The sequence below is a fragment of the Manis javanica genome, chromosome X (genome assembly GCF_040802235.1).
Source record: "Manis javanica isolate MJ-LG chromosome X, MJ_LKY, whole genome shotgun sequence".
Lineage (NCBI taxonomy): Eukaryota > Metazoa > Chordata > Mammalia > Pholidota > Manidae > Manis > Manis javanica.
This window is the reverse complement of record NC_133174.1, coordinates 31,256,456-31,282,495: the sequence shown is the minus strand read 5'-3', so window position 1 is coordinate 31,282,495 and position 26,040 is coordinate 31,256,456. Positions and strand designations below refer to the sequence as shown.

At 42.8% G+C, this 26,040-nt stretch overlaps 1 protein-coding gene across 3 annotated transcripts in view; it reads right to left on the bottom strand.

Annotated features, from left to right (window-relative positions):
- Positions 1–26,040, bottom strand: part of SYTL5 (synaptotagmin like 5) — a 239,796-nt gene that overhangs the window by 16,881 nt on the left and 196,875 nt on the right. For all 3 annotated transcript variants that reach the window (XM_037001524.2, XM_037001520.2, XM_037001525.2), the window contains 4 exons: positions 19,420–19,528; positions 18,099–18,243; positions 15,173–15,381; positions 13,930–14,074 (listed from right to left, as the gene is read on the bottom strand). In XM_037001524.2, the coding sequence (XP_036857419.2) occupies positions 13,932–14,074; positions 15,173–15,381; positions 18,099–18,243; positions 19,420–19,528 (606 nt within the window). In that variant the 3' untranslated portion in view covers positions 13,930–13,931. The remainder of the gene's footprint in view (positions 1–13,929; positions 14,075–15,172; positions 15,382–18,098; positions 18,244–19,419; positions 19,529–26,040) is intronic.

Below are 26,040 nucleotides of genomic sequence, written 5' to 3'. Positions count from 1 at the left end.
AAGGCGGTGGCAGGAATCTCAGAAAACCCTTTTCTAAGATTAGGAAAAAATGATCCATTAGGAGCAATGGGGAATTGAGGGGATACTGAAACTACCTCTCAACTAAGAGGTATTGGAGTATGGAAGAGAACAATTTCCCCTATGAAAAGTACTGCAGGAGAAAGCGAGGGTTTACCAAGGATAGTCTTAAAAAGATGCCAAACATTCCAGAAGATGACCATCAAAAAACTTCAACAAAGATCCTGGTGCTGTTGCAATTGTAGCTGCACTCATCCCGCCAGTTCCTGGACTTGCCATTGGAATGCAGAAGGAGATATCTAAGCTGGCCTGTGCATACAGTAAAACAACAAATTTGACTAGTTCTATATTGTTAGAACTCAACCGAGAATTAGGAGAAGTGCGAGTTACAGTGCTTATGTGAACAGTTTCCAGGAATGTGTTGTTTTAATTTGTCTGATTTTTCTCAAACTATTCAAAATCAGTTAGACAATATCCATCATATTATTGATAAGCTTTCACAAATGCCTGGGTTACCTAACTGGTTTTCTTGGTTTCACTGGATATGGCCGGTAATTGTAGGTCTGCTTTTATTATGTTTCTGTATTCCTATTCTGTTAATGTGTGTACGCAATCTAATTAGTAGTTTGTTAAAACCTATACATGCTTATGTTACTCTACAAGAACTTATGTCAAAGAAATACAATCTTCTCATGTTTTCTTCTGTCTGCTACTTCTATAGTTTTTCTTCTCCCTTCCTAATTACAGCCCTTTAGTAGAATTCGTGCCTCATATTTAAAATTACCAAGTATCATAATTCTTCCAAGTGGTAAAGATACCTCAAAACAAGTGCTGGGTATAGAAGCCACAGGGCATAAATCTGCAAAGAAGTAAAAAGCAAACCTTTTCAAAAAATATTGCTTCTCTCTCACTTACCAACTTTACATTTCCCTGTATGACCCCAGAAGATGACTGGTTAGCCAGAGACGGGTAAGATTCCTCAAGGGAGGAACAACCTAAGACAGGCACAGTCGCAGGGGGGCCATCAGGTGAGAAATTGGGGGTCAACAGAGGTGAGGCTTAGAACCTCACCCCCCGTTTTGAGAGAAATCTTCTGCATCTGTGGATGTTTTGTTGCCCTTGTCTAGCTTGGATTAATACTTAGTCTATAGGCACAGACCTGATCATCTACACTTGCCCTCTTACAGCACTAACTTATGCTTTCTATCTTTATCTTGCATTTACCTACCACTTCAGCATTTTATTAAAAAAAATAAGGGAGAAATGTGGGATTCACATATAAATCAAGTGTAAAAATTAAATGAATAATCATATCTGACTTGATTGTTTATAGTTCATGATGCATGATCAAAATTGAAAGTTTCTGTGATGACTGCCCTTGCACTGTTCACCATGGAAGAACTTATTCACTATGTAAGAACTTGTTCACCATGTAAGAACTTGTTCGTTATGCTTCAGAAGATTGGAGACTGTTGAGAGTTAGGCTTGGGGTTAATTAATGATTGTGCACTGAATCCCCTATACAGAATTTTATTGTTGTAAACAACCATTTGATCAATAAATATGAGAGGTGCCCTCTCAAAAAAAAAAGATGCCAAAGATATAAGAAGGTTACTTGATTAGGAAATGTGCATGGGGCAGTGGTTCAGAAAGCATCGCACAAAAGGAGTTCAGTTCTCTGGGAGAGTTCAGCTGGGGCAGTAGAGGAGTATGATAATGAGAGGACGACAGAAGACTGGTGGCTGCATGAGGGAGGTGGGGGGAGGGGGCCAAAGCAAGTGACAAGGATAAAGAGGTGTAGGTTTCTAATTATAAAATAAACTAGTCACAAGGATAAAAATACAGCATCAGGAATACAGTCAATAACATTGTAGTATCTTTGTATGCTGACAGATGGGAACTACACTTACAGCAGTAAGCATTTCATAATGTATATAATTGTCCAATCACTATGCTGCACACCTGAAACCAATATAATGTGTATCAACTATATATAGACTTCAATAAAAACAGACTATGAGGGGATTGGCAAGATGTCTTATGCTTATAGCTGGAGGAGTAGAGAAATAGGAAGCACGGGTTGACCTGACAGGCTTTGAGCCAGGTCCAGTCCCCACCATGCCCAGAACTGACTTCACGATTACACAGGAATTGTCATTAGTTCCCCAAGAAGATGACAGGATTTCCTAGAGAGTAGTTGGTTCCACATGTGCAGAAGGAAAATTGAAAAGCAAGCCAAAGACATCTTGCTATTGAAGGTAAGGATGCTTTCCAAGGTAACTGTTTTTAGAAGGTGAAGGTAAGTTACCCCTGCAAATCAATAATAAAGTAAAAATAACAACAACAAAATGGCCAGTGGATTTGATCAGAGAGTTCACAAAGAAAACATATGAGTGGCCAAGAGAAGATGCTCAACATCTTTAGTCAGCAGGGAAATGAAAAATAAAAACTACAATGAAATGCCACTCAAGTGGTTAAAAAATTAAAAATAATATGGAGTGTTGGCAGGAGGTAGAAAACTGGAATTCTCTCACCCGACTGGTAGGTGTGAAGTGGTAAAATTATCTTGGAAAACTGGTCATTTCTTACAAAGTTATGTGCACAATTTCCCTAAGACCCAGCAATTGCACTCCCAGGTACTTATTCAAGAGAAAAGCAAATGTGTATATGCAAAAAGGCTTGCAGCTTTCTTCATAATAAACCCTACCGGAAATGGCCCAGGGGAATGTATAAACTACCATGACAGAATAGCACTCAGCAATAAAAATAAACAACTGAGAAGTTCAACATGTCGATGGCATTCAAAACCAGGATCCTTAGTGAAAGACGCCAGACTCAGATGAGTACATACTTATAAATCGCTTCATGTGAAGCTGGCAAACAAGCAAAACTAGTCTATTCTGAGGGAAGTCAGCACAACTGTGGTTTCATGTCGGGGAGAAACTGATTGGAAAGGAGAAAAGGAAACAAGGGACATGTCATGGGGTGTTAGAAATGTTCTATCTTGACAGGGATGTGGGTTACAAGGTTTATACATGTTTCAAAACACACTTGACTGTACATTTTAAATATGTGCATTTTATTGTAGGTAAATTATACTTCAATAAAAGAGTAAAAAAATGAAAGAATAACTTAGCCTAAAGAAAGGGCTAATAAAGCCCCAGTGCTGACAATCTGAGCAACAAAAATATAATGATTAATGTCAACTGGCACCATAAACCCACAATGACATAAAATGTTAAGAAATCAGGACGTGTGCTTTAAAAGGCATATGTAGTGATATCACTAAATACAAGTGTGAGCCCAAGATGTTGGACAGATGGCATCCACCAAGGATGAAGGGAGAGACTATGAGAGAATGGGCAACCGATGATCATCCTCAGACCAACATCAGAACCACTCAAGTAAGAGGATGTTAAATTTGACTTCATGTGTGGACTGTGGGAAAATAGGACTAATAGAACCCTGAACGGCTGGGGGAGGCCATATTTTTCAAGGACCTGGTATTGACTCTGGTGTCTCGCCACAGACGAGGACATGACCTTTCTGACTGATCTCAGTTCAAGGATAGGAAGAGAGAGAAATTCCACTTCAGTTAACAGTAGTGCAGCTCATATCATACTAACTCTCCTGTTGATAAACATAACTCTGGAAAAATGTAGAAAAACAAGTTGTTATCCACTTCTGAGTATTTAGCCAAAGAAAATTAAAACGCTGGCTCAAAAAGATATATGCACCCCATGTTCACAGCAGCACTAGTTACAATAGCCAAGATATGGAAACCTAAATGTCCATCAATGGATGGCTGGATGGATAAAGAAAATGTGGTACACATACACAGTAGAATATTAGCCATAAAAAAATGAAATTTTGCCATTTGTGATAACACAGGTGGACCTAGGGGGCCTTATACTAAGTGAAATAAGTCAGAGACAGAAAGACAAATAGCATGTGATATCACTTACTATGTGGAATCCAAGACAAAATAAAAGTTATAGATACAGAGAATAGACTGGTGGTTGCCAGAAGTTTTGTAGGGGGTGACTGAGGGGTTGGTAAAATGGGTGAAGGGTATCAAGGGGTATAAACTTCCAGTTGTAAAATAAATAAGTCATGGGTACAGCACAGTGACTATCATTAATAACACTGTATTTCATATTTGAAAGGTACTAAAGATGCTAAGAAAATAGATCTTAAAAAGTGCTCATCAAAAAAAAAAGTGGTCATCACAAGAAAAAAATTTTGTAACTATGTGTGGTGATGGATTCTAACTTGACTAACTGTGCTGACTATTTCACAATATATATAAATATCAAATCCTTATATGTACCTGAAACTAATATAATGTATGTCAGTTACACTTCATTAAAAAATTAAAACTGAGAAATTTTTAAAATTTGTATTTTAATTCATTTAGAAAAAACAAATTTATCTGTTAACATAGGTAACACATTTTAGAAAAAATGCTTCTCAAAACAAAAAATAAAAGTGAGTGCCATAATTGTACATTACTGCAAGTCTCTTCAAAGTATGCCATAAAAGCAGACAGCTAGATACCCATATATGCTTTTTCATTCTGTTGCACTATCAGTATGTTGTTTTGATTGAAGTGTAGGAAGAAAATCTGGCTTCACAAAGACAGATACTTGAAAAAGAGGAGAGTGTTTTAATAGTCTATTTAGATAGCTATGGATATTCTTCTTTGACACTTCACCAAAACTTACCAAGTGCTAGGTCCTTAAAGATCAATGTCAATATATTGATTGTACAACATATATTGTTGTACAATATATTGAAAAACAAAGTACAACTTTATGGACTCTGTTGCATGAAAACCCACTGGTCTGTATTGCCCTTGGAATGTATCTTTTACCCATGCATGATTTTCTAGCTCCTGCATTGGTCATTTAGAAAATACTGACTGAGACAGGCAGATCTTCCAAAAGTCGATAAAACTTGTTATGTAATATTTTTAAACCATCACATGTTAAGATCATCACTTTATCAGAACAATCTTTAAGTATTGGGAAGCTGTCACACTCACAACTATGTGTACCAGTTATCCAAAACTCAAATTTTTTGCCTCAGAGCCCAAATTTTATCATACACAATGATTACTGCCAGTTGTTTTCCTTTAAGTGACAGGCTTGCTTTGCTGTTTTTGAGAAAATGACTGCCCAGTCCTCAAGCCTGAACAACTATGGCTTCTCTGTCCTTTGTTCTTTAAAATAAAAATGATGAAAAATGCAGCCAGTTCTCCTTATAACTCAAATGCACATGTGTTCTTCCTTGAGACAACCCTCATACTTGGTAGGCACAAAAAACATTAAAAGCACATGTATTTAAAGGTCAACATTAAACATTAATAATTTTTACTGCTTCATCAAGAGCTCTCTCAAATGAAAGCGGTATTTTTTTTTCCTGTGAGCACAGAAAGGCAAAGAAATACACTGCCTTGACTCGTGTGCAAGTGCCAGCAGTTTTATTTATCATTGCTTCTGGGCCATCAGGGCACATGTCAACACAGAGAAAAAGTAAGGAAAATAGCTTTGACCTTGCTGACCGCCCCCCGCCCCCCGAAAGAGTTTTAGGCCACCCAGGAGTCCACAGACCACACGCTGTGAACTGCTTCCTCAGAGTGCACTGATTGCTCTGGAATGGTGACGGAAGCTTCAGTCTGAAGGAGAGGAAACGTAACAAAAACCTGCCCTTTTTCTCCACTCTGGCACTGCTCACGGAGAGGGCCCTTACTGGCTGTGTGCCCTGTAGAGACCTAAAGTGCAAGGGGAAATCCTTTCAAGTGGGCTGCATCTGTTCCTGTTTTCTGCAACTATCTTTCCACGAGTTCTATATCCTTCAGCAAATGAATCAGAAATTAGTAGCAGGAATGAGTGGACTCTTTTGGCCCATCAAGAATCCAAACTGTAACACTGCATGCACATTATCTCATTTAATCTTCACTAGAAGTCACAAATATTTCCTCTCCTCCCAGATTTACTTGCTTTTAACCATATTAAATCTGGGACTCAAGTAACAGAAAAGACACTGGAGGGTTCTGCTTAGCTTAGGGCCCAGTAAGGGGCGTGTCTTCTTCAGCAGAACCTGCAACCACCCCACCTTGGTCTGCTGGTCCTCTTAATACCCTTTACAACAGTCTTTCTTAACCTTGGACACACACTGGAATTACTTGGGAACCTCAAAAATTACTGATACCTTGGTGCCACCCCCTGAGATTACAATGTAATTTCTTTGGGTTCAACAGAACATGGGGAATTTTTAAAGCCTGCAAGGGGATTCTCATGTGTGGCCACTGTTTTTGGGTAAGGGAAGAATAATGCCAGCATAACCATCAACAGAATCAGCAAAGTCATTGCTTCTTTACCTAGAGCCAATGTGTAGAGTTTGAATGACAAAGTTAGAATTCTGCTTAACTCCTTTAAAACACAGCACTGTTTCTCCATACAAAAATGGCATAGGAATGATGCAAGGCATCTAGCTTTGTTAATCCACATCAGTTTTGGGGGTGAAGGTGCATTTCTGTCTTACGGCGTCATTGCTGAAGATGCTCAGCTTAAGGATTTGTTATCCTTTCTCTTCTACGGCTATGTCAGAACTTGGGGGAGATTTAATTTCTGTGCACAGAGTTTGCGGCTTTGTTTTGTCTGTCTCCCTTTTTCTTTCGATCAGAAGCAGCAAGTTTTCTGGCAGGAGGGTGCTGTGCTTAGGCAACAGTGCTCTGAGACTAGCAAATTGATTTCAAGTGGGACTGAAATGCTGTCATCTGTCTGGCCACAGATCAAATCTGGATCCTTCTGCATGTCTTCCAATGTTCCCCTCAGTTTCAGGGAATCCTGTTTGACTCTTGGGTAAGCCATATAGTGGGTTTCTGAAGCCCTCTGAGACTAAGCATGAATTCAAAGTCTTGGAGAGAAGAGTCACCTCTTTCTCTGAAAATCAGAATGGGAAGAAATACTCTCATTTCTCAACAAGTGACAGCGATTTTAGAAGATGGGCCTGTGAAGGGCCTAAGTTCCAAGTCCCTCTAGAGCAATACTCCTCAGAGTGTATAGTCCTCCTGGCTGTTAGACCCTGGACCCTTTGCTACTGGTTCACAAAGAGATAGGGAGCTGCCCTCAGAATGTAAATCAACATTGTCAATAACCACATTATTTAGTTTGGCTGATACTTTTTGAAAGCAAAACTTTTTCAAAGAAAAAAGCAGCACATTAATTTACAGTCTGATGTAAGCTCCTTATTTTTATTACGGACTGGTGCTCTGAGTAGCATGGCTCTAGAGGAGGACCAGGGGCGAGACACTTGTTCCTTTGTTACTACGGGGACAATTAGGAAATCAGGAATCAGGCAAAGGAAACAGAACAGACTTTTCCAAAGGCACAGCAGCTCATGTTCTACACTGAGCAGACTCAGTCATTGCTAGATTTCTGTAGTAAGACAGCCTATGTGCTTCTGATCAGTAGTTTTGCTAAAGGGCTGTTAAGTTCTGGAGACAGTCTAGATGAAATAGTGTCTTAGGCTGTAAAGAAGGCCAATGTCTGTTCAAACAGGCTTGGCTGAAATATATGCCAGTTGTCACACAGGGTAGTGAATGTAAGTTAACTATAACTCCTGAGGAATCTGATGTGACCCCAGACTGGTGGACCATTCTCTTTTTGCAGTAAGCTCTGACTTCAGTTCATGAAGAGTCACAACAACAGTGATATGCCGCTTCACAAAACAGCAAAGTTGTACCTGTGTTGGAAACATTTGCTTTGGAGTTCTCATTTCATGAGAAATGGAATGACTAGACAGCATGCTAATGCTTTAGCCCTGGTGTACAACTAGGAGTCCTGGGCAAGGCCATGACCTTCTCATTGATCATCAGTCTCACAACTGAGAAAGAGCATCTATCTAAGGACTTAGAAAGGATCAGTGTTGATTCTGAATTTTGAAGTTCATTCTGAACAACACGCAATCTGTCACACCAGTATACTACATCTGTCTTTGAGATGAGCTGCACTGTGAATGCTAATCTTTCATTGATTCATTCATTCTCCAGGAATATACTGCAACTAGAGTAGTTCATTGATCCTAAGATGCAGTGTACTTCCCCCCACCCCCAGTTTAACATCTCTGATGTGGGAAGTATCTAAAATCAATATATTTTTAGTCAAAATCCTTGTGGCAAACAGATGGCAGCCTCCAGTGGGAACTGAGGACAGAAAGAAAGGATAATGGTGTGGGCTAGGAAAGGACCTCAATAAAGGGTACTGAAGCACTTCAAAGCTAGCAACACCAAAGGACATTTCCCACCCTAGGCCTGAAGTGCACATGGAGGGAGTGATTCCTGGAACCCAGAGAGATCTGCAGGTAGTTTTAGGACAGACCACGTAAGAGTTGCTGTGGCAGAGGAACACAGCCTTTAACAACCTTCAGCCCAGCAGAGAGGGAGCGTGGGGAATAAATACCCTGAACTTTCTCCCCTCCTGTCTTCTCATCTCCCACTGTTGGCTGCAGTTGGACAGTCCTAGCTGCAAATCAGAGGGCAAAAGAGCAAAGCACAAAGCAGTCTGGAAAATTGCAGACTGAGTCTGGTGGGGTGAGCAGAATGACCAGCATAGTTCATTCCTTTGACCCTCAGCATCTACTCTTTTCTTTTGTCTGAATAAAGAGCTCATGTTCCTACCATGTACTGCTGAAGTCAGCAAACTACGGCCCATGGGCTGGCCGTCTGTTTTTGTAATTAGTTTGAATTAGAACATAGACACACATGCTCTTTCACATATTGTTTGTGGCTACTTTTGCTCTACAACAGCAGATATGAGGAGATGCAACAAAAGCAGTGTGGCCTGCAAAGCCTGAACTAGTTGCTGTCTCGCTCCTTAAGAGAATGTTCTGGCCCCTGACTCTCACTACAGGGTAATATCCGTGTTGCCATACTCCCATGGGACACCTAAAACCTTAGCTACCACCACTGCTCTGCATATAAGGGGAAAGAGGGTGGAAGCAACCGTTAATCAACATAAAACAGAGGTGCTTCAATCCCCTCTCTGTTGCTGGTCCTAAGACCCGAGTTGATAATCATTTAAAATTCTCCTTGCTCTCTTCCAGCACTTCAGCTGCATGTGTTTCTTCATCTGGAGGACTGACTGAGCTGATTCCTTAGCGGCTCTGTTTTCATTGCTTGCTGCAGTTTCCCACTGACTGGAGTACTGAGTGCTGGAGTGCACAGCTCTAGACCTAGTTCTCCTGTGACCATCGTGTATGAGCAACTCAATTTCCTCTTGACAATCACCCAAGAAAGTACAGGGAGCCCCTTCTCTACCTGTAGGCTCAGTGGTGTGAAGAGCCCAAAATGTTTAAGAGGCATTCTCACCTTCCAGCAGAGCAGAACCATTCACATGACAGAGAGACAGTTTATCTCTACTTTATTACCTAAGAAAGATCCTCATGTCTCTTGCTCTTTGGTATCATGTACCCAGGAGTACCCTGATTGTCTTTCCATGCAGAACCACAGGCTGATCCGTCACGTGGATGACACTTTGCTATTCCACGTGTGCTAGTTGTACTTGAGCAAAGCAGTAAAGTCCCTAGTACTGGGGAAAATGCTTTCTTTCTAATTCCTATCAGCAAAGATAATCAGAAGCAGAGGGTCTGCTGCAGAGAGCTCAGGGAATCTTTGTGCGGGAATATCTATCTTTAAATGACCATCTGCACATTCTGAGATGCCTAAAAGGGAAGTCCCTCTTGATGTCTGGCTACTTGATACTGTTTCAGGGGATCAGAGGCACTAAGATTAAACGACCATTTTTTCCCCAAACAAACTAAACATCTCTTACTTTGCCAAGTGCCCAGAATGCCTCTCAAGTACGTGAGCGACACAAACCTAAAATTCTATTTTGAGAATCTACACCCTAAGACCACTCCTGATCCCAATTCTGATATCAATTAGGGTCTCACCAGAGAACAAATGGAACAAGGAAACTGTGACACGGAGGAGAGATTCATAAAAGGACTACTGAGTAAACGGTGGTCAGGGTCAAGGGAAGGTAACCCAGGGTGGGGAGCTAGCTCCAGCTGCAGGAAAAGGCCACCTGACAGGAGCTATAGCTCTGAGTGGGAGAATGTAGCTACTGTCATTTTGTGACCCACTGGGAAAGGCCAGGGGAATAACTGTATCAATCTCACTTTCCTGCCACCTTTCAGTCTCCTACTGGCATCTCCCTGTGGCCAAACCCAGCCAAAACCCACAGGGCAAGAGAGCCCCACTGAAGCAGTCCACCAAGAGTTGCCTCTGGGGGCACAGAGCGGTGTGAAGAAGGGCAAGGAGAAAACACACAGGGACACAGCCAGACATCCAGAACACCATCTTACAGTTAGAACTGGCAGCATTTAGTTTTCTTTTTCAGTGGCATGTAAAATAATCATCCTAGCCTTAGAAACAGAAACCAGACACTCATCAAATGTGTGTTTCAGTTCAGCAAATATGCTCTCCTCCAAAAAAAAAAATCAGGAGGAATAGATGACATATAATCAATCTTTACGGACATACAATCCATTTTCAAGTCCTCAGAAATAGCTTCTAATACAATACTTTCAAGATGTTAAGAAAGTGAATGTAGTGAAAAGACATTACCCTCTGGAGCAAGGATAGGTGGCACAAAGCTTTGGCCTGGGGTACGTATTCCATACAGAAGCTTACAGGTGGGCATGTTAAGTGTTGAAGTTTTGATACTAATTTTGTGCTAAGCTTGGCAAGATCAGTAAACAGGCACTGTCATTTGTAGCCAAAAAGAAAACCAAGAATACCAGCAAAAGGAATACAGACCTATACCACCTCCAGGGAATTTTTGTAAATGTTCTTGTTTCTTAGGATTCTTCCATCCTCTTGTCTCTCCCTGCTTAAAAATAAAGGTACTGTATCATACTTAAAAACTTAAGAGGGGCCATCAGGTGAGAAATTGGGGATCCACAGAGGTGAGGCTTAGAACCTCACCCCCCCTGTTTTGAGAGAAAGCTTCTGCACCCGTGGATGTTTTATTGCCCTTGTCTAGCTTGGATTAGCACATAGTCTACAGGCGCACACCTGATCATCTACATTTGCTCTCTTACAACACTAAACTATGTTTTCTACCTTTATCTTGCATCTACCTACCACTTCAGCATTTTATTAAAAATAATAATAATAATAATGGGAGAAATGTGGGATCCACATATAAATCAAGTATAAAAATCAAACGAATATTCATATTTGACCTGATTGTTTTATAGTTCATAATGCGTGATCAAAACCGAAAGTTTCTGTGATGACTGCCCTTGTACTGTTCACCATGTAAGAACTTATTCACTATGTAAGAATTTGTTCACCATGTAAGAACTTGTTCGTTATGCTTCAGAAGATTGGAGACTGACGAGAATTAGGCTTGGGGTAGATTAATGATTGTGCATTGAGCATTGACTCCCCTATACAGAATTTTATTGTTGTTAACAACCATTTGATCAATAAATATGAGAGATGCCTTCTAACAAAAAAAAAAAACTTAAGAGGGTAGACCTCATGTTATGTGCTCTTACCACAAAAAAAGGGAAAAAAATAGAAGGAAATGAGTTATCAGGCCACAAAAAAGACAAGGAGGAACCTTAAATGTGCATCAATAAGTGAAAGCAGCCAGTTGGAAAAGGCTGCTCACTATATAGTTCCAACTACAGGACATCCTGAGAAAAGGCCAAGTATAGAGACCATGGAAAGATCAGCAGTTGTCAGAGGTTGAAGCACAGGAGATTCTTTAGGGCACTGAAACTATTGTCTGATAATGTAACTGTGGATACGTGATAGTACGCATTTGTTAAAACCCACAGAACCATAAAACACTAACAATGAACCCTAACATAAGCTATTTAATTAAGAGTAATGTACCGATATCGGTTCATCAATCGTTACAAATGTACCGCACCAAGGCAAGATGGTAACTACAGGAGCAACTTGGAGCAGTGAGGTGGGGGGAGGCAGCATATGGGACCTCTGTACTTTCTGCTTGGTTTTTCTGTAGACCTAATAATGCTCTAAGAAATAAAATCTATTAATTAAAGAAAACAAACAGATCAACTTCCTATCAGAGTAGGAGTTTAGGAAAGTAAATTGGCAGCCTAAGCAGAGGTACCAGGGACAAAGCAGAAATGAACAAACATGTAGGTGACCAAGTCTTGGGCAGAGTCTGGAAAATTACCCCTTATTTCTTCCTAAGGAGCGTGCCTATTCCCGTGTGGCAGTGACCCAGCAATCCTTAGTTGTTCTTAGGATACTGAAAGTGTGTCTTGCTTCTCCAGCCCACTAAACACTTGGACTCATCTTCAGCCCCACCCCCACAGCCCCGCCAAAAGCCAGCCTGCTCATCACCATGACACTCAATCCAGAAATGGGGACTAGTACATTCAGAGCTGGGCCAACTCTTGCCCTGATAATGTGGTGCCATATCAGAGGTTCTTTAAATATTTGTGTAACATTGATTTGGAGGACCACCTGTGTGGTAGAAGGGATACAAAAGAAATCCCCCATGGAGGCAATCGCCCTTTCGCCTATGTCCTTAGCAATTCATGTCTGGCCCTAACTGTCTGCCCCATTCAGCAAAACAAAAGCCCTGCCTCTAAGCAGACCTGTCTTTCTTAGAATTTATCAACCACCAATTGCTCTTCAAGTGTGGGGTCCCCTCCTTACTTATCTGCTCAAGCAGACATTATTTCTTCCTGTTAATACCATGCTCTTCCTGAGAGGAGTTTTCCACCTCATTATCTTTTCAGGGGTGTTTTGTGCCACTTCTAATCTAGTACCCTGGGAAGGGATGTGGCTAGGGCAGACCCCCCCGGCCCCCAGCAAACTGGCTCCATGCATTCGGATGCTTTGCAAGCCAATGACTCTAACAGAAGTGATAGGAAAGTGCTGAAAATTAATAGTACTTCCATTATACATGTGGTAAAAAGTGTTAAGGGCATCGCCTGAGGTTCTGGCATGCACTGCATCTGGCAGAGGGACGATGTAAAAATGTATTTAGGAAGTAAGGAGGGGTGATGAGAAAGGGCAAAAGCAAGATTTGACTAGTCTAGATCTTATAGCAAGATCTTATAGTCTAGACCTAGTCAGGCAGTGGGTACTCAGGGGACATTTCCCCAAACAGGTGATACTGAAGACAAATCAGGCTGGTGAGAAGGAACAATAAGGCTCCTAGTAAAGGCCAGGAGATGGGATAGAGCCTGGCACAAGGGATTAAAAAAATAAGCAGAAAAATGCACTGCATGGTTGAAAAGAAGGGCAGGGGAGGCACGGCCTGGGACAAGCTGGAGAGGAGGCAGTAACCACCTTATGCAGGGCTGGCAGGCAGTGAGCAGGAATTTAGATTTTATCCTCAGAGCAATGGGAAGCCACAGAGGGTTTTAAAGCATGATCAGACTTACATTTTTCATAAGAGCACTCTGGGAATGGACAGATGATGATAAGGAAGAATAGCTAAAGGCTGAAGCTGAGTTTAGGTGGTGGGTCTAAGGGTGTTCACTGTAAAACCACTGCAACTTTTCTGTATGTTTGAGTATTTTAAATAACATGTTGGGAAAATCTGGCCCCAGAGTATGGACTGAGGGAGGTCCAGAGAGGGTGTACAGATGGCAGCTAGCAGACTTTCTGGAATGAACGTAGAGGGGGAGATGGCAACTTGGACTAAGGTGGTGGCATGGAGATGGTGAGAACTGGACAGGCTTTCGAAATATTTAGGAGGTAGAAGCAATCTGATTTCCTGATTGACTTTGCCTTAGGGTAAAGGAGAGGCATGAAACAAAGATCACTACCCGGTGTTCCCAAGTCTGCTACTGGTAGGAAAGGGCAGCCACACAGTCCCCAGAGGCCTCATTTTGGAGAACTGGTACCTTCAGAACCTGCGCTTGGCCATGCTGGACCGGAGCATGAGCACGCCCTCTACAGCAGTCCCGGGGTTGTCGGCCATCTTCTGCCACAGGCGCTGCTCTTCCCCCTGAGAATCCATCCAGTCCACGCTCTTCCCATGGCTCACACCTGAAGAAGGGTAAGGGGAGCATTACACCGCACAGATCAAATGTCGTCATCCTCTGCAGGTTACTGGGTATATTCAGTCATTTCACAAATATTTATATTCAGTCCTTCTGACCAGAGCCCTTCACCAGCTTGTTCTCACCATATCCAGTGAGCGGTGTTAGATTGGAATACTCCTTTGCAGCTGGCACTACTCTCTTCTGCCCAGATGATGAGAAGCAAATCAGGACGGTCCTAGTGGCTCATTACTTCCCCACTTTGGTAGTTTAGCAGGCAGCTGGATCATTCGGCCTGAGTTAACAGGACAGAAGAACAGGCTGAACTGGCCTGGGGCTCACCCTTTCTAACCTCTCCCTTTCTAAGGCCACTTCTCCAACCTGCAGGGTTTTTATTTTAGTGGTATAGACATTCTTGGCTCTCCTAGACTGATAAATAAATAGAGCACCATTGGGGTGGGGTTTGTTCTCAACAGGAATGTTAACCGTGGTGCATGCAGACCATTTATGTCTGGCCTAAGCTATGCGATGAGAATCTGGGGACTGTACGTGCGCTATTAATTTCTCCCAGTTCATCCTGTTGTGTGTCTTATGGTACCAGTGGTGTTTTTGTGACCTGCTTGGACAACATTAGATGTTATTTTTTAGGGAAACAAAACTAATTTCAATTCAACCAGGGTGAATAATGGCTGGGAGTGCTGAACAGAACTGAGAAGAGGATGAAGTAAACTTGGTCTTGGAAGTTCCTCTCTCCCCAGTCAGAAGTCTGTGCTGTCTTGGTGATCCTGTCCTGAGCAAAACCTGAAGTAAGGCCCAAGAAAGTGGCTGAAACTCATTAAACCGAAGTGTAAATGGTATTTTATGAAAGGACTGAATATAAACATTCTACACCCCAAACTACCAGCCAAAGGAGGGATACAAAGTTATGTAGTAGTAGTTTTGTTTTCACAATGAACAGATCCTTGGCTAAAGGACTGGAACATGCATGGTGATTGCAGGGGTCAGCTCAGCTGAAACTACTCATATGCCTATTGCATATCAGCCTATACAACCACTCCCTGCCCGCTGCCCAGCCACAGACCCCTCAGGGCCCTGAGTCCCTCACCACTTCCAGAATTCAAACGAACTCCTCCCAGAAAGATGTTGCTGGAAAAGGCCTCCTTGTCCCAGATGGTAAGTTCTAGGCAAACATTCATTATATCCTGGGGATGCAGGCCACTGAACATGAAAGTATGATTCCACTGAGGGTTAATACTCTTCTTTATTACCAGGGTTTTGTGCTTGGTGGCTTTGCTATCATCAGGGAGCAGGTAGCTGCAGGAGAAAAGGTAATCAAGTCATCAGAGAGAGAGAGAGCAGACAGGAAATAGCATCCTTGAGTACTTATTTCAATTTCCTATGATTGTGTGTGTGTGTGTGTGTGTGTGTGTGTGAAGTGCAATGTGTATTTGATTTTCTCTCCTAGGTTCTTATATGCTGACATCTGGATTTATTTAGTGGAATGGTTTATTATTTCTTCCAAGTGGAGCAATAGTAAAATGCCCACACTCTCCCTTCTAATCCTATTTTGGTCCTTCTCTTATCTTGAAATGACAATACCTCCTCTGGTAGACACTATTTAATGTCCTGCCTCCTATGATCTTTGGCCCACCTTTGAGTTGACCTGAAACCAGCATGAGCAGTTCCTGGCATGCTGACACCTCCCCACCTCAACTGCCTGTGTCTCTCGGCTTCTCTAATTAAGGCCTTTCTCCGGGGTGTGTGAGCTGACTCAGGTTATGAGCAGGGAACCCTGGGATTCCTGGAGATTTAATCTCCCTGAGCAGCCCTCAGCCAATGAGTTGTGCAGATGGGTATATGAGTCCCCCAGCTTCCCAGTCCCTTGAAGAAACTATTCAAGCTGTATTCCAGAGAGTTGCTTGTTGATTCTCCAGTGGAAGTGAGCCCCAGTTGCCCACTGTGGTGACCTGATTATTAACATATTTTTATCAGCTTCCCTTCCCTCTGTCTCAATTTCTCTCTCATTCATGTTTCGTGGAATCTCTTCTCAAATAAAACACTTGCATTCAGGCCTTCTCTACTATGGTCAAAACACTGGAGAACTAGGCTCTATGTACCTAGATGAATCAGGGAGCATACTTTTAAGGAGAAATATGGGTATGGAGGTTGTACATCAAACAAACTCGAAAACTACCACAAATGACCTTATAATAAAGAAGATACATTACAACACTTGAGACTGCATTTCATGTACCAAGCAGAGACTGCTTATCTCCTAATATTCATTCTCTCCTTATTCTTCTATAAAAAAATCCTCATTTTTTTAGTTCAGCCTCCCTTGCAGTTAGTGTAACCACGTGACTAAGTTCTAGTCAATAGGATATAAGACGTTCTGTATGAAGCTTCTAGAAAATGGCTTGCCAACTGGAATTTCGATGGGATAGCTAATACCCAAACAGCTATCTTGATCCATGAGGTAGATACCATAACAAGACAGAAGCAGCCTGAATTCCTGTTTATCATTATGCTTCCATACCTGCCCTAGATTCCTTACCTTCAGTCTTTGTTTACACACAAGAGAAAAAAACTTGTTTTAAGCCTCTATTACATTGGCTCACAGACAGATCTAATATTAACTGATATATTTAATAATATTAAACTTTACAAGAAGATCTATTCTTACTCTCTCAGGCTCATCTAAAAAAATCTGATGTCCCCTTAAAATCAGCCTCCTGTTCAAGTGTAACTAGGGAAAGAATTTACTAGAAAGTTACTGGTCTTTTCTCTCATTACAGAACAAAGATACCGTCCTTTATGATCTCTGCTCCATAAATGTTCAACATGATGAAGTGAAATCTATTTCAGAAGATGTTATATCACCCCTGCAAGACCACAACGCAGTCACAGGTGAGGAAGCAATGCCCTCTTGCCGCCAGACTGTGGGTGGAAAGAGGCCTGAGCTGACGGGAGGGCAGGTGAGGCAAACAGCGAGGGAGGGCCCAGCTAAAGCATTTCTTTGATGCTTACACCTCCTGTGAGACGACGAGGGAAGGGCAGATGGGCTGGGGTTCGGGCACACCCCCTCACCCGTGGGGAGGCCCTCCATACCTGCTTCTCCTTAGTACTGGCTTTATCAAAATTAGAACATGGGAGGGCAAAAGCTTGACTCAGTTCCTGGCAGGGAAAATCACACTTGCCTAAGAAGAATGAAGGAGAGGGACAATATCGTCGTCTGACTCAACAAGTGAACTTCAGGGCTGGCCTAGCAGGAGTATGGTTCACCTCAGGTGTTTATGGTGCTCCGTGAGGGCAGGGCCCAGGTCTTGTGTCTGCAGCGGCCGTATTTAGTGCTTGTGCATGTGCGCTCATGTGTTTGTTTGAATGAATGAAAAATATCCTTCTGGCTCTAATTCCTCTACTTGTCAGAGAAAAATCTCAAATAGAGATCAAAAGAGATTGGTTATTTGAGTTGCCTAGAATGGGCAAGAATGTCCATGTAAAGGGCTGCATTCCTTCAAGACATTGCCCTGTGCTCCCCAAAGTGGGCACAGACGCCCAAGAAACAGTCACAGAGCTTCCCCAAAGCACTCTTCAGTGACTCTCTCTGGGAAAGGTGCCCTGGCAGCTCCACTTTTTACCACTGCCCCTCAAAGAGCCAAATGCCACAGGTCCCATAGTTTGGTTGTTTTTGCATGCTACAAGCACTGCATGATAACAAAGACAATAAAATATATGACATGTAGAAAATCATGCTTTCTCCTTTGAGACATGAATTTCATGGGAAGATTTGCCAGTCTTGAGGGTGAGAGTGATGGGAAATCCTGAAACATGTTGGAAGCCGGCTGCAAGCTAGAATAAGCAGTTCCATGTACAGGCATATTGTGTCAGAGGTGAGAGCCAGCGCTCAAGGTGGGCTCTTCCCTAATACATTTAGAATAAGAACATAGAGCCTCACAACTACCACTGTCTAGTAGAACCACAGATCCTTTCACGCCCCATCAAGTGTCTGGAATGAGTTAAAACAAACTTACCCCTTCACAAAGCTATCAGAAGTGCCTCCCGACTTCACTGCTGTCAAATTCTTGGCCTCTTTGATGAACACTTCCAGTATTCCTCCAGAGGTTACAGGCAACTCCTTCCTCATCCCCCTTTTAAAGGTCTTCTTTCCTGCATCAGCTGTCAAAATGAAACAGAGAGAAAAAGAAAAATGAAAGAGAGAGAGAGGAGAAAATAAGAAGACAGGTGGATCATAGGTTCCATTTAAGAACTGACAAAGGAAATACACCAAGATTTATTTCATTTGCTGACTGAATCAGTTTTCACGTTAGTGTAGTTTCCCATGTATTCATTTAAATGTTTTTGCCCCATTGGACTCCTTCCAGAGAGGTCTTTCATTTGTGTTTGTTGAAAACAACAAACAAAAAATGTAAAATTGTAAATACTCCCCTACAAGCTCTACCTTTTCACAGGGTATAAAGAAATAAAATGCAAAAGACCCTGAAAGGTACATGGGCCACATTCTTGCTCTTAGTGAGAAATATAGTGGAAGCCACACACAAGTGTTAAGACTCCAAAAGAGAAAATTCCACAACTCCCTTCTTGGCTATTTTAGCCTTATAAAATTGTCAGGTCCATGCAAGACCAGCTCTAAAGGCTATGGACCAGGCACAGTTACATTTTTGGGGGAGAGCAGCTCTTCCCACATCACATTTTTATTCTGAAGAGAGATGCTAAACATGAATAATAACTACTACCTCCACCTTTATTTAGTGCTGTTTTAAGCACTTTGTATGAATGAACATATTTAATCCTTGCAATGTCCTTATGAAGTGAGGAAACTGAGGCTGAAAGTGACTTGCACCAGATCACACTGAAGAGAGCAATGGTGAATGGAAGGAGAGAGGAGGCTGCCTCTGAGTTGATGGAAGGAGAAGGGAAAGAGCGATTTAAAAGTTGACTCCATCTGGATTTCTCCTTCACATTCTGTGTTCAACATCAACCTTGTCCTCAAGACTTCCCAAATAGCTGTGAAGGTCATAGATCTGTACAGCAGCTTTCTACACCTCCCCTCTCAGCAGTCTGCCCCCCCATTCCCCCCACCCTGCCCTGGGGAAGATCCTATATCTTCCAGGACTTTCAGGATACAAATCTCACCATTAAGGCTGGTTCTTACATAAGAATCCTGCACCCTTCCCCATATAGTATGCACTTCCCAACTCTCCTCAAAAGACATGACACCTGCCCCTTTACAGTGCATCTGTGTAATGCAAAGGAAGATAGTCCAATTCCTGCTCCCTGCTCACTTCTAGAAACAGAATTGTTGTTGACCAAAGTCAATGATTTTTACTCTACCTTGGAGTTGTCCTAGTGGTAGTGCCTGGTTCTCCTCTGGGGGAATGTAACGTAAAACAACTTTCAGCTCTCCTTTGTACTGAAGGCCAGTGTCAGCAGCAAATTCCACCTGGCCAGAGGGAGATGGGTGAAATGAAGGAGAGAGCATGCCTGGCTTATTATTTTGTAGCTCAATAATAAGTGTTTGAAAGTACACTATTTATTTGGTGCCCTAAATGCGACAATCCATTCTCATTCAACAATGTTAGCACTTACTGGTTTAAGAGATGCCTTAAGTATGAGAAAAGAGACTGGAAAAGTTCACACAGGTATTTGCACGCAACTTTTAATATTAAAGTAATAGGAATTACAGAGGAGATATATAACACATGTGTGGTCAGTCAATGGATATTGAGCATCTGCGGTTGACTGAGGACTGGAACCGTCCCTGAGCATACACATAGTTTTGGATTTGAGGCAGGAGTAAAGATGCCACTGAAAACAGCTCCAGAAGACACTTCTCCCTGCATGTCCTTGCCACTGCAAGGCCTTCCTAGGTAGCCAAGAAGGGGGTGGCAGGCAGCAAAGCTTGGTTCACATCAGGCAGCCGGCCACCAATTATTAAAAAGCTATACTCCTAATTCACATCATTAAAATTCAGTGTGGAAAAACTGGTTGACCCAAATATCGCTGGTGAGAATGTAAAATTGTGTAGCCATGCTGGAAAACGTTTGGCCGTTTCTTACAAGACTAAACATGTAACTACCACACAGCCTAGCAGTTGCACTCTTGGGCATTTATCCCAGGGAAATAAAAGATTATGTCCACACAAAAACCTGCCCACAAATATTTGTATCATCTTTATAATAGCAGAACACTGGAAACAAGCTGGATGTTTTTCACCAGGTGAATGGCCAGACAAACGGTGGTACATCCATACCACAGAATACTAGTCAGCAATAAAAAGAGTCATGATTGATGCATGCAACCAGTTTGATGAATCTCTAGGCAATTATGCTGAATGAAAGAAGCTAGCTCAGAAGGACACGCCCTGTACAATTCCATTTATGTGAAAGTCTTGAAACAATGAAATAATAACTATGGAGAACAGATTACTGGTTGCTAGGAGTTAGGGATGGAGTGGCAGGAGGGAGGTGGGGGTGGCTACTAAAGAGCACAAGGGATCCCCGTGGTGATGAAATCGTTCTGTATCTTGGCTGTAGTGGTGGAGACACAAAGCCATGCAAACAATAAATTGCTTCGAGCTAAACACACATACACCCAAGTGAAAACCAAGCACATCTGAATAAGACGGGTGGACTGTATCAATGCCACCAACCCTGGCTGTAGTGCTGGCACCACAGCTTTGAAGATGTTACCACTGGGAGAAACTGGGAAAGGATACGTGAGATCTCTGTACTCTTTTTTATGGCTGCATGTGGATCTATCATCTCAGAATCAAAAGGTTAATTTATAATTATGAACATACACCCTTAGCCACTGTTCTGTAGGTCTCCCACTGCCATTGAGCCAACTGAGCTTTTCTCACGAATAGGGTGAGAAGAGCAGTGTACTTTCTCAGGCTTTTCCTTCAGAAACGTGACTCCTGAGCTCCAAGTTGCTTGCGGCTGGGTACTGTTTCCCCGCTGAGAGAGGACAGACTGAAAGAATCCAGAAACCCCAACGCTCCCAGCAAAGCCGGAGGCCGCTCAAGCCTCAGCAAAGAAGACTGAGACCATCACAAAGAAAAGGAATCCTTGCCTGACTTTCTTTCCTCTTTGTGGTGGTTAAATTTACTAAGAGGTATGGGAAAATTTTTGGAAGCATTTTACTCAACCTTCTTACCAGTGGCAAAGGTGAGATTAGATGGTGAAACAGACTTTCCATCCAATATTTAATCTGAGTACTTTAAACTGAGCACCTTGTAAAAGGATATTCCTGGCTGTATTGACAGTTTCAGTAAATTCTGGTGTATGTGCATGTCACAAGTGGAAAATTATAATGGACACGATGGCAGATGAGAGAGGGCACTACTTTGTTGATACCACAGCCAAGGACAGTTGGGGTATTTGTCCTCTTTCTTTTGACCTGAGTGCACTCTGTGATAGCTTTGACTAGTAGAATATGGCAGAAGCGACAACATGCCAGTTTCTGGGCCCAGGCCTTAAGATCAACAGCTTCTGCTTCCTCACTAGGAATGGACATTTTTGAATGCTCCCTGTGAGAACTCATGATGGAGGCCCAAGATGCATGGAGAAGCCACAGGTAAATGCTCCAGTTGGCAGGCCTCGCTGAGTTCCCAGCTGGTAGCCAGCATTAGGTGTGAGGCAGCCAACTTGGCCGACCAGCCCAGTCAAACCTTCAGAGGACTTCAGCCTCAGGCTACCATCTAGCTGCAACCACACGACAGACCTTAAGTAGAACCACCTAGCTGAGCTCAGTCACCCCACACAATCTTGAGCAATAATAATAAATTGTTTTAAGCCACCAAGGTTCAGGGAGTTTTCTATCCAGCAAGAGCTAACTGGTGAAGGTTCTATTTGCTTTTGGTTGGGATCTTTGGTATGTTGGTAGGAAAAAGAGATATGTGCAGGTGCCACATACTAATATATATATTAGGGATCAAAGCATGCATTATTAGGATTTATTACTGTTCCATTGGTTTTTAGCTTTAATTTTACTGAGGGCTTCATAAAAATACAGTCCTCAACTCTTGTGAGAGTAGAAAGCAGTAAAGATAATATCTTGTAGATTATCACATGAAGAAGAATTCAAGGGAGGGAGTCATCTTGCTGCCTGCACATATCTGATGTCTTGGGGCATTTTTGGTCCTCTTGCAAGGAAATTCCAAGGCACTGTCTTCTCCTGGCATAATACCATTTCACATTATTCAACCAGTTCCAGCTAGGAAAGGGTAGAATTCAATTCTGAATTGAATTCAGTTCAATTAATTCAATTCTGCCAACACACAGAATGCCTTCTTGCAGGAATGCTGTTAAGGTATTTTGCTAAATGCTGTGGGGACATATAAGACATAGACCCTGCTTTCAGTGAGTTTCAGTCTATCCAGGAGATACATATTCAACAGAGGCTCTGTTAATCTGCCCTTATTTAACTGATTCATCAGATTAATGCTCTCCACTCCCCATGAAGAGCAGGACCCTCTGTACAAAGACCATGCATGACTGCTCCCAGCAGTTAAAATGCCTGCTCACCAAAGGTCAGCTGCATTAGTCCCCCAAACTTTTTATACCAGGCATATTTGCAGTTCTAATTATATAATTTAATATCAGATAATCTGAAGAGTATAAAAAGTAAGTTCAACACTTAAGAAGGGCTAAAGATTTGAAAATAAACTTGCTATTGGATTATATTTGGGCTTAGAACTGTAAAAGATTAGAAAAAAATATGAATGTTTAGGAATATTTTGCATTTGCTTTACTTTGAGAGTGTTAAGTTCCTGCTTCACTTCAGAGAAACTCAAACTAGAAACTGTTAGGATGCATCAGGGTCAGCATTCATGCCAGAAAAGTATGACAGAATTTTAATCACTGAAACCACACTCCAGCAAAACGAATTGTCCCTATTTTAAAAAACTTGAAAATGAATGCACATTTGTTTATGGTAAAATCAATGATTAAGAAATCCATTGGGCTGGTGTGTTTGCATGTGTGTGATTTGTGTGACTTTCCCCCCCAGCTGACCTACTGTCAGTCCTGATTTCTGGGACAACAGGGCTTCTACTACACAGCAAGCTCAAAGTCAGACAAACGATGACAGTCAGTCCAAGACAATACAAAGACACTACTGTGGGAAGAGAGAGGGTAATCCAGATTGGGATACAGAGGTGGCCCTTGTCTGGTCCTTAAAGGATGGGAGAGATGACGGCAGATGAAGATGGAGTGGAAACAAGGTTAGTCTCTGGGTAAGAAAGCAAGATGAGCAAAATGCAGTGGAGACTGTGCAGAACGTGCTCAAGGACTGATAGGACATCAGATGTGATTAGAGATGTGCGTGCATGGAGGTAGGAGCACGGAAGATGGAAGCCAGGTGTCTACTGGGGATTCCCCAGGAGACCCTAAGATGTGACTATCTGTTACAGTGTTTCATCAGGAAGGGTAGTGGGGAGGCGGGACCACAGAGTGATGAGGCTTAACAAGGTTGCGATATCAGGCCGTTTCATGGAGAGCAGCTTTTGCTCAGTCGTGTACCTTCACATTTCAGTTATTGATCCAGGGCTCTGTCCTCAACCCCCAGGAGACTTAAATACCCAAGCTATTCTGGCTTTCCAGGTCCACAGACCAAGCCCACAACAGCAGCCTGAGAGAACCCTCCCTCAAAGATCCGCAGGCATTGGCTGGTGGGAGTGAGAGCCACGGGGGAGCCACATATGCATGCAAATGGGGATGGGGTAGAGCACAGACACCACCTCTGCGACAGAAGGCTGGGCCATATGAAGGGAGCGCTGGGGCCAGGCCAATGTTAGGATTGGTTCAAACCATATCCCAAAGCAGTGGGGAAGCAGTGGTATCTGACTGAGCAGGAGGGTGGCATAATCAGGTAACACCCACCATCATCTGCTTTTTGAGAAGACAGAGAGAGGGATGGGGATGAGGGAGGGAGGGAGGGAGAGAGAGACAGAGAGACCGAGTAGGAAGCAGAGTTCCCAGTCTACTTACAGGTCTAAGGTGGGGTAACACATTTCAGACAAGCCTGCCAGAACTGCCCAGGCCAGCTCCAGAGTCATTCCATGGAAACCTATGCTTACTCTCTGCCTAAAGGTGGAACAGAGACATTTCCTTGGAAAACCACTTAGACTTGCTGTTGATCTTCAAAGGTCCTTGTTTTTACAATAGTAACTTCTGGGGTATCCATGGAAGACAATACATACTGACGATCCCTTCTTGTCTAACTACTAACATGCCTTTTAGAAAGATAATGAGTTATAGCTAAAGAAACAACGCCATGTCATGCAGTAAGTGTTGTCATGGGCTTAGTGTTGGGAGACCTGGCCAAAACAAGGTGGTAGCTTGCTTCACCAACAGTCAATAAGCAGTAAGGTGCTATGTCTTTCCAGTATTCTCACTGCAAAAGGACCTCAGTACTTCTGAATGCTTAAGGACTAGTAATTCTGATCTCCTGTTACTGAGGAAGTTGGGCCCTGGAGCTCCCACTTCATTCCTCAGCAGGATAATCTACAAGACACATCAAGTCTCCAGGGTTGCTCACCCTACAGCTGGCAAAGTGACTGTTGCATGGAAATGACTGAGACAGGAGACTGAGGGTGAAGTGGCACTTCTCCCAGCTGGCTGACAGTCAACTACACAGAGCCCAGCTCAGCTGAGGATGAGCCACTAAGGGTGGGAGGCAGCATAGGGAATGTGTCACACTGCCCTCCCCACTTGTGGGAGGTGTGGCATCTAAGGACGTCCGAGTCCACAGAGGAAGCTTGGCAGAGAAGGATGACATGGATTCAGCCACTGACTCATGCTGGGTTCCCCAGAAGCCGACTGACCATGGGGGACTGTGAGGGACTTATTAGGAAGTGCTCCCAGGCCAGACCAGTGAAGGGGTCAGGGAAATAGGTCATGGAGGGCAGGAAGCCGGGCAGCGGTCAGCCTGATCTGGCAGAGGAGCTCTGGAGTTTATGTAACACTCTGGAGCTTTCCCCACTCTCAGTAAGGGAGTTGGGCTTTCAGACTCCCCCATCTCTCAGTTAATGGCCAAGGACTGCCTCATGGCAGCCAGTACATAAGCTTCTAGGAACTTTGGGTTCTCTGCCCATGTGGGGAAAAGCTACAGTAGCCTGATGACAGTCTTTTAAAGAAAACCTCAGGTGAAGGCTTTTGGGGGCAAAACTCCCAAAAGGTTACAGGAATCTAAGGGGATTTGGCAGAAGACTGACAGAATTCTACAGACATTAAACACAATCAGAACTTTTCTATTTTGAGCAGGCTTCTCCTTGGAGAGATGCTTCTCCCTTAAGAAAGAAAGTGGAACCACTCAGTGGCAATGTGAAGGAGACTAGCATGGAGAGTTGTTGGGCCCAAGCACAGAGGACACCTGGGAGAGGTCTGGGAGAGTTTAGGTATCAGTCCAGTGCACGCACTTCAACCATTTCCAGCAAACTGGTGGAAAACCCTCCAAGCCAGTTTCCAAAGAACCCCTGTGTGCTTTAATGTTGCATCTATGACAGACAAGTTAACTTTATGTGCTGACATGCGTATTACTTGTCCTCATCTGCGTCACACATAATAAGATGTCTTAGACATTTTCTAACTATGATTCTATGATGCTTGCCCGTTACACAAAGGCAGCAAGTGATGGGAGGCTGGTTAGTCATGTTTGGTGCCACCCTGTATGGTGAGGCCTTGCATTCAGCTTCAAGAGACTTAGTGCTGTAATGACCAAATATTTCCCATGTTTAATGCCAGGGGAATGCTACGCTATTGTGGACTTATTTGTCGTTAATATCGTGCCTCCTATTTCTGTCACACTTATATTAGTCATGGGCTTGCAGTTATTTTGTTTCAGGATTTCTATTATACTTTATTGTCAATTTTATCCACTACCCAAATATACGTCCTCAAGATGTTCCATGAGTTATTTACACCAAGTTCGAGGTCAACAGTTATAAAACCC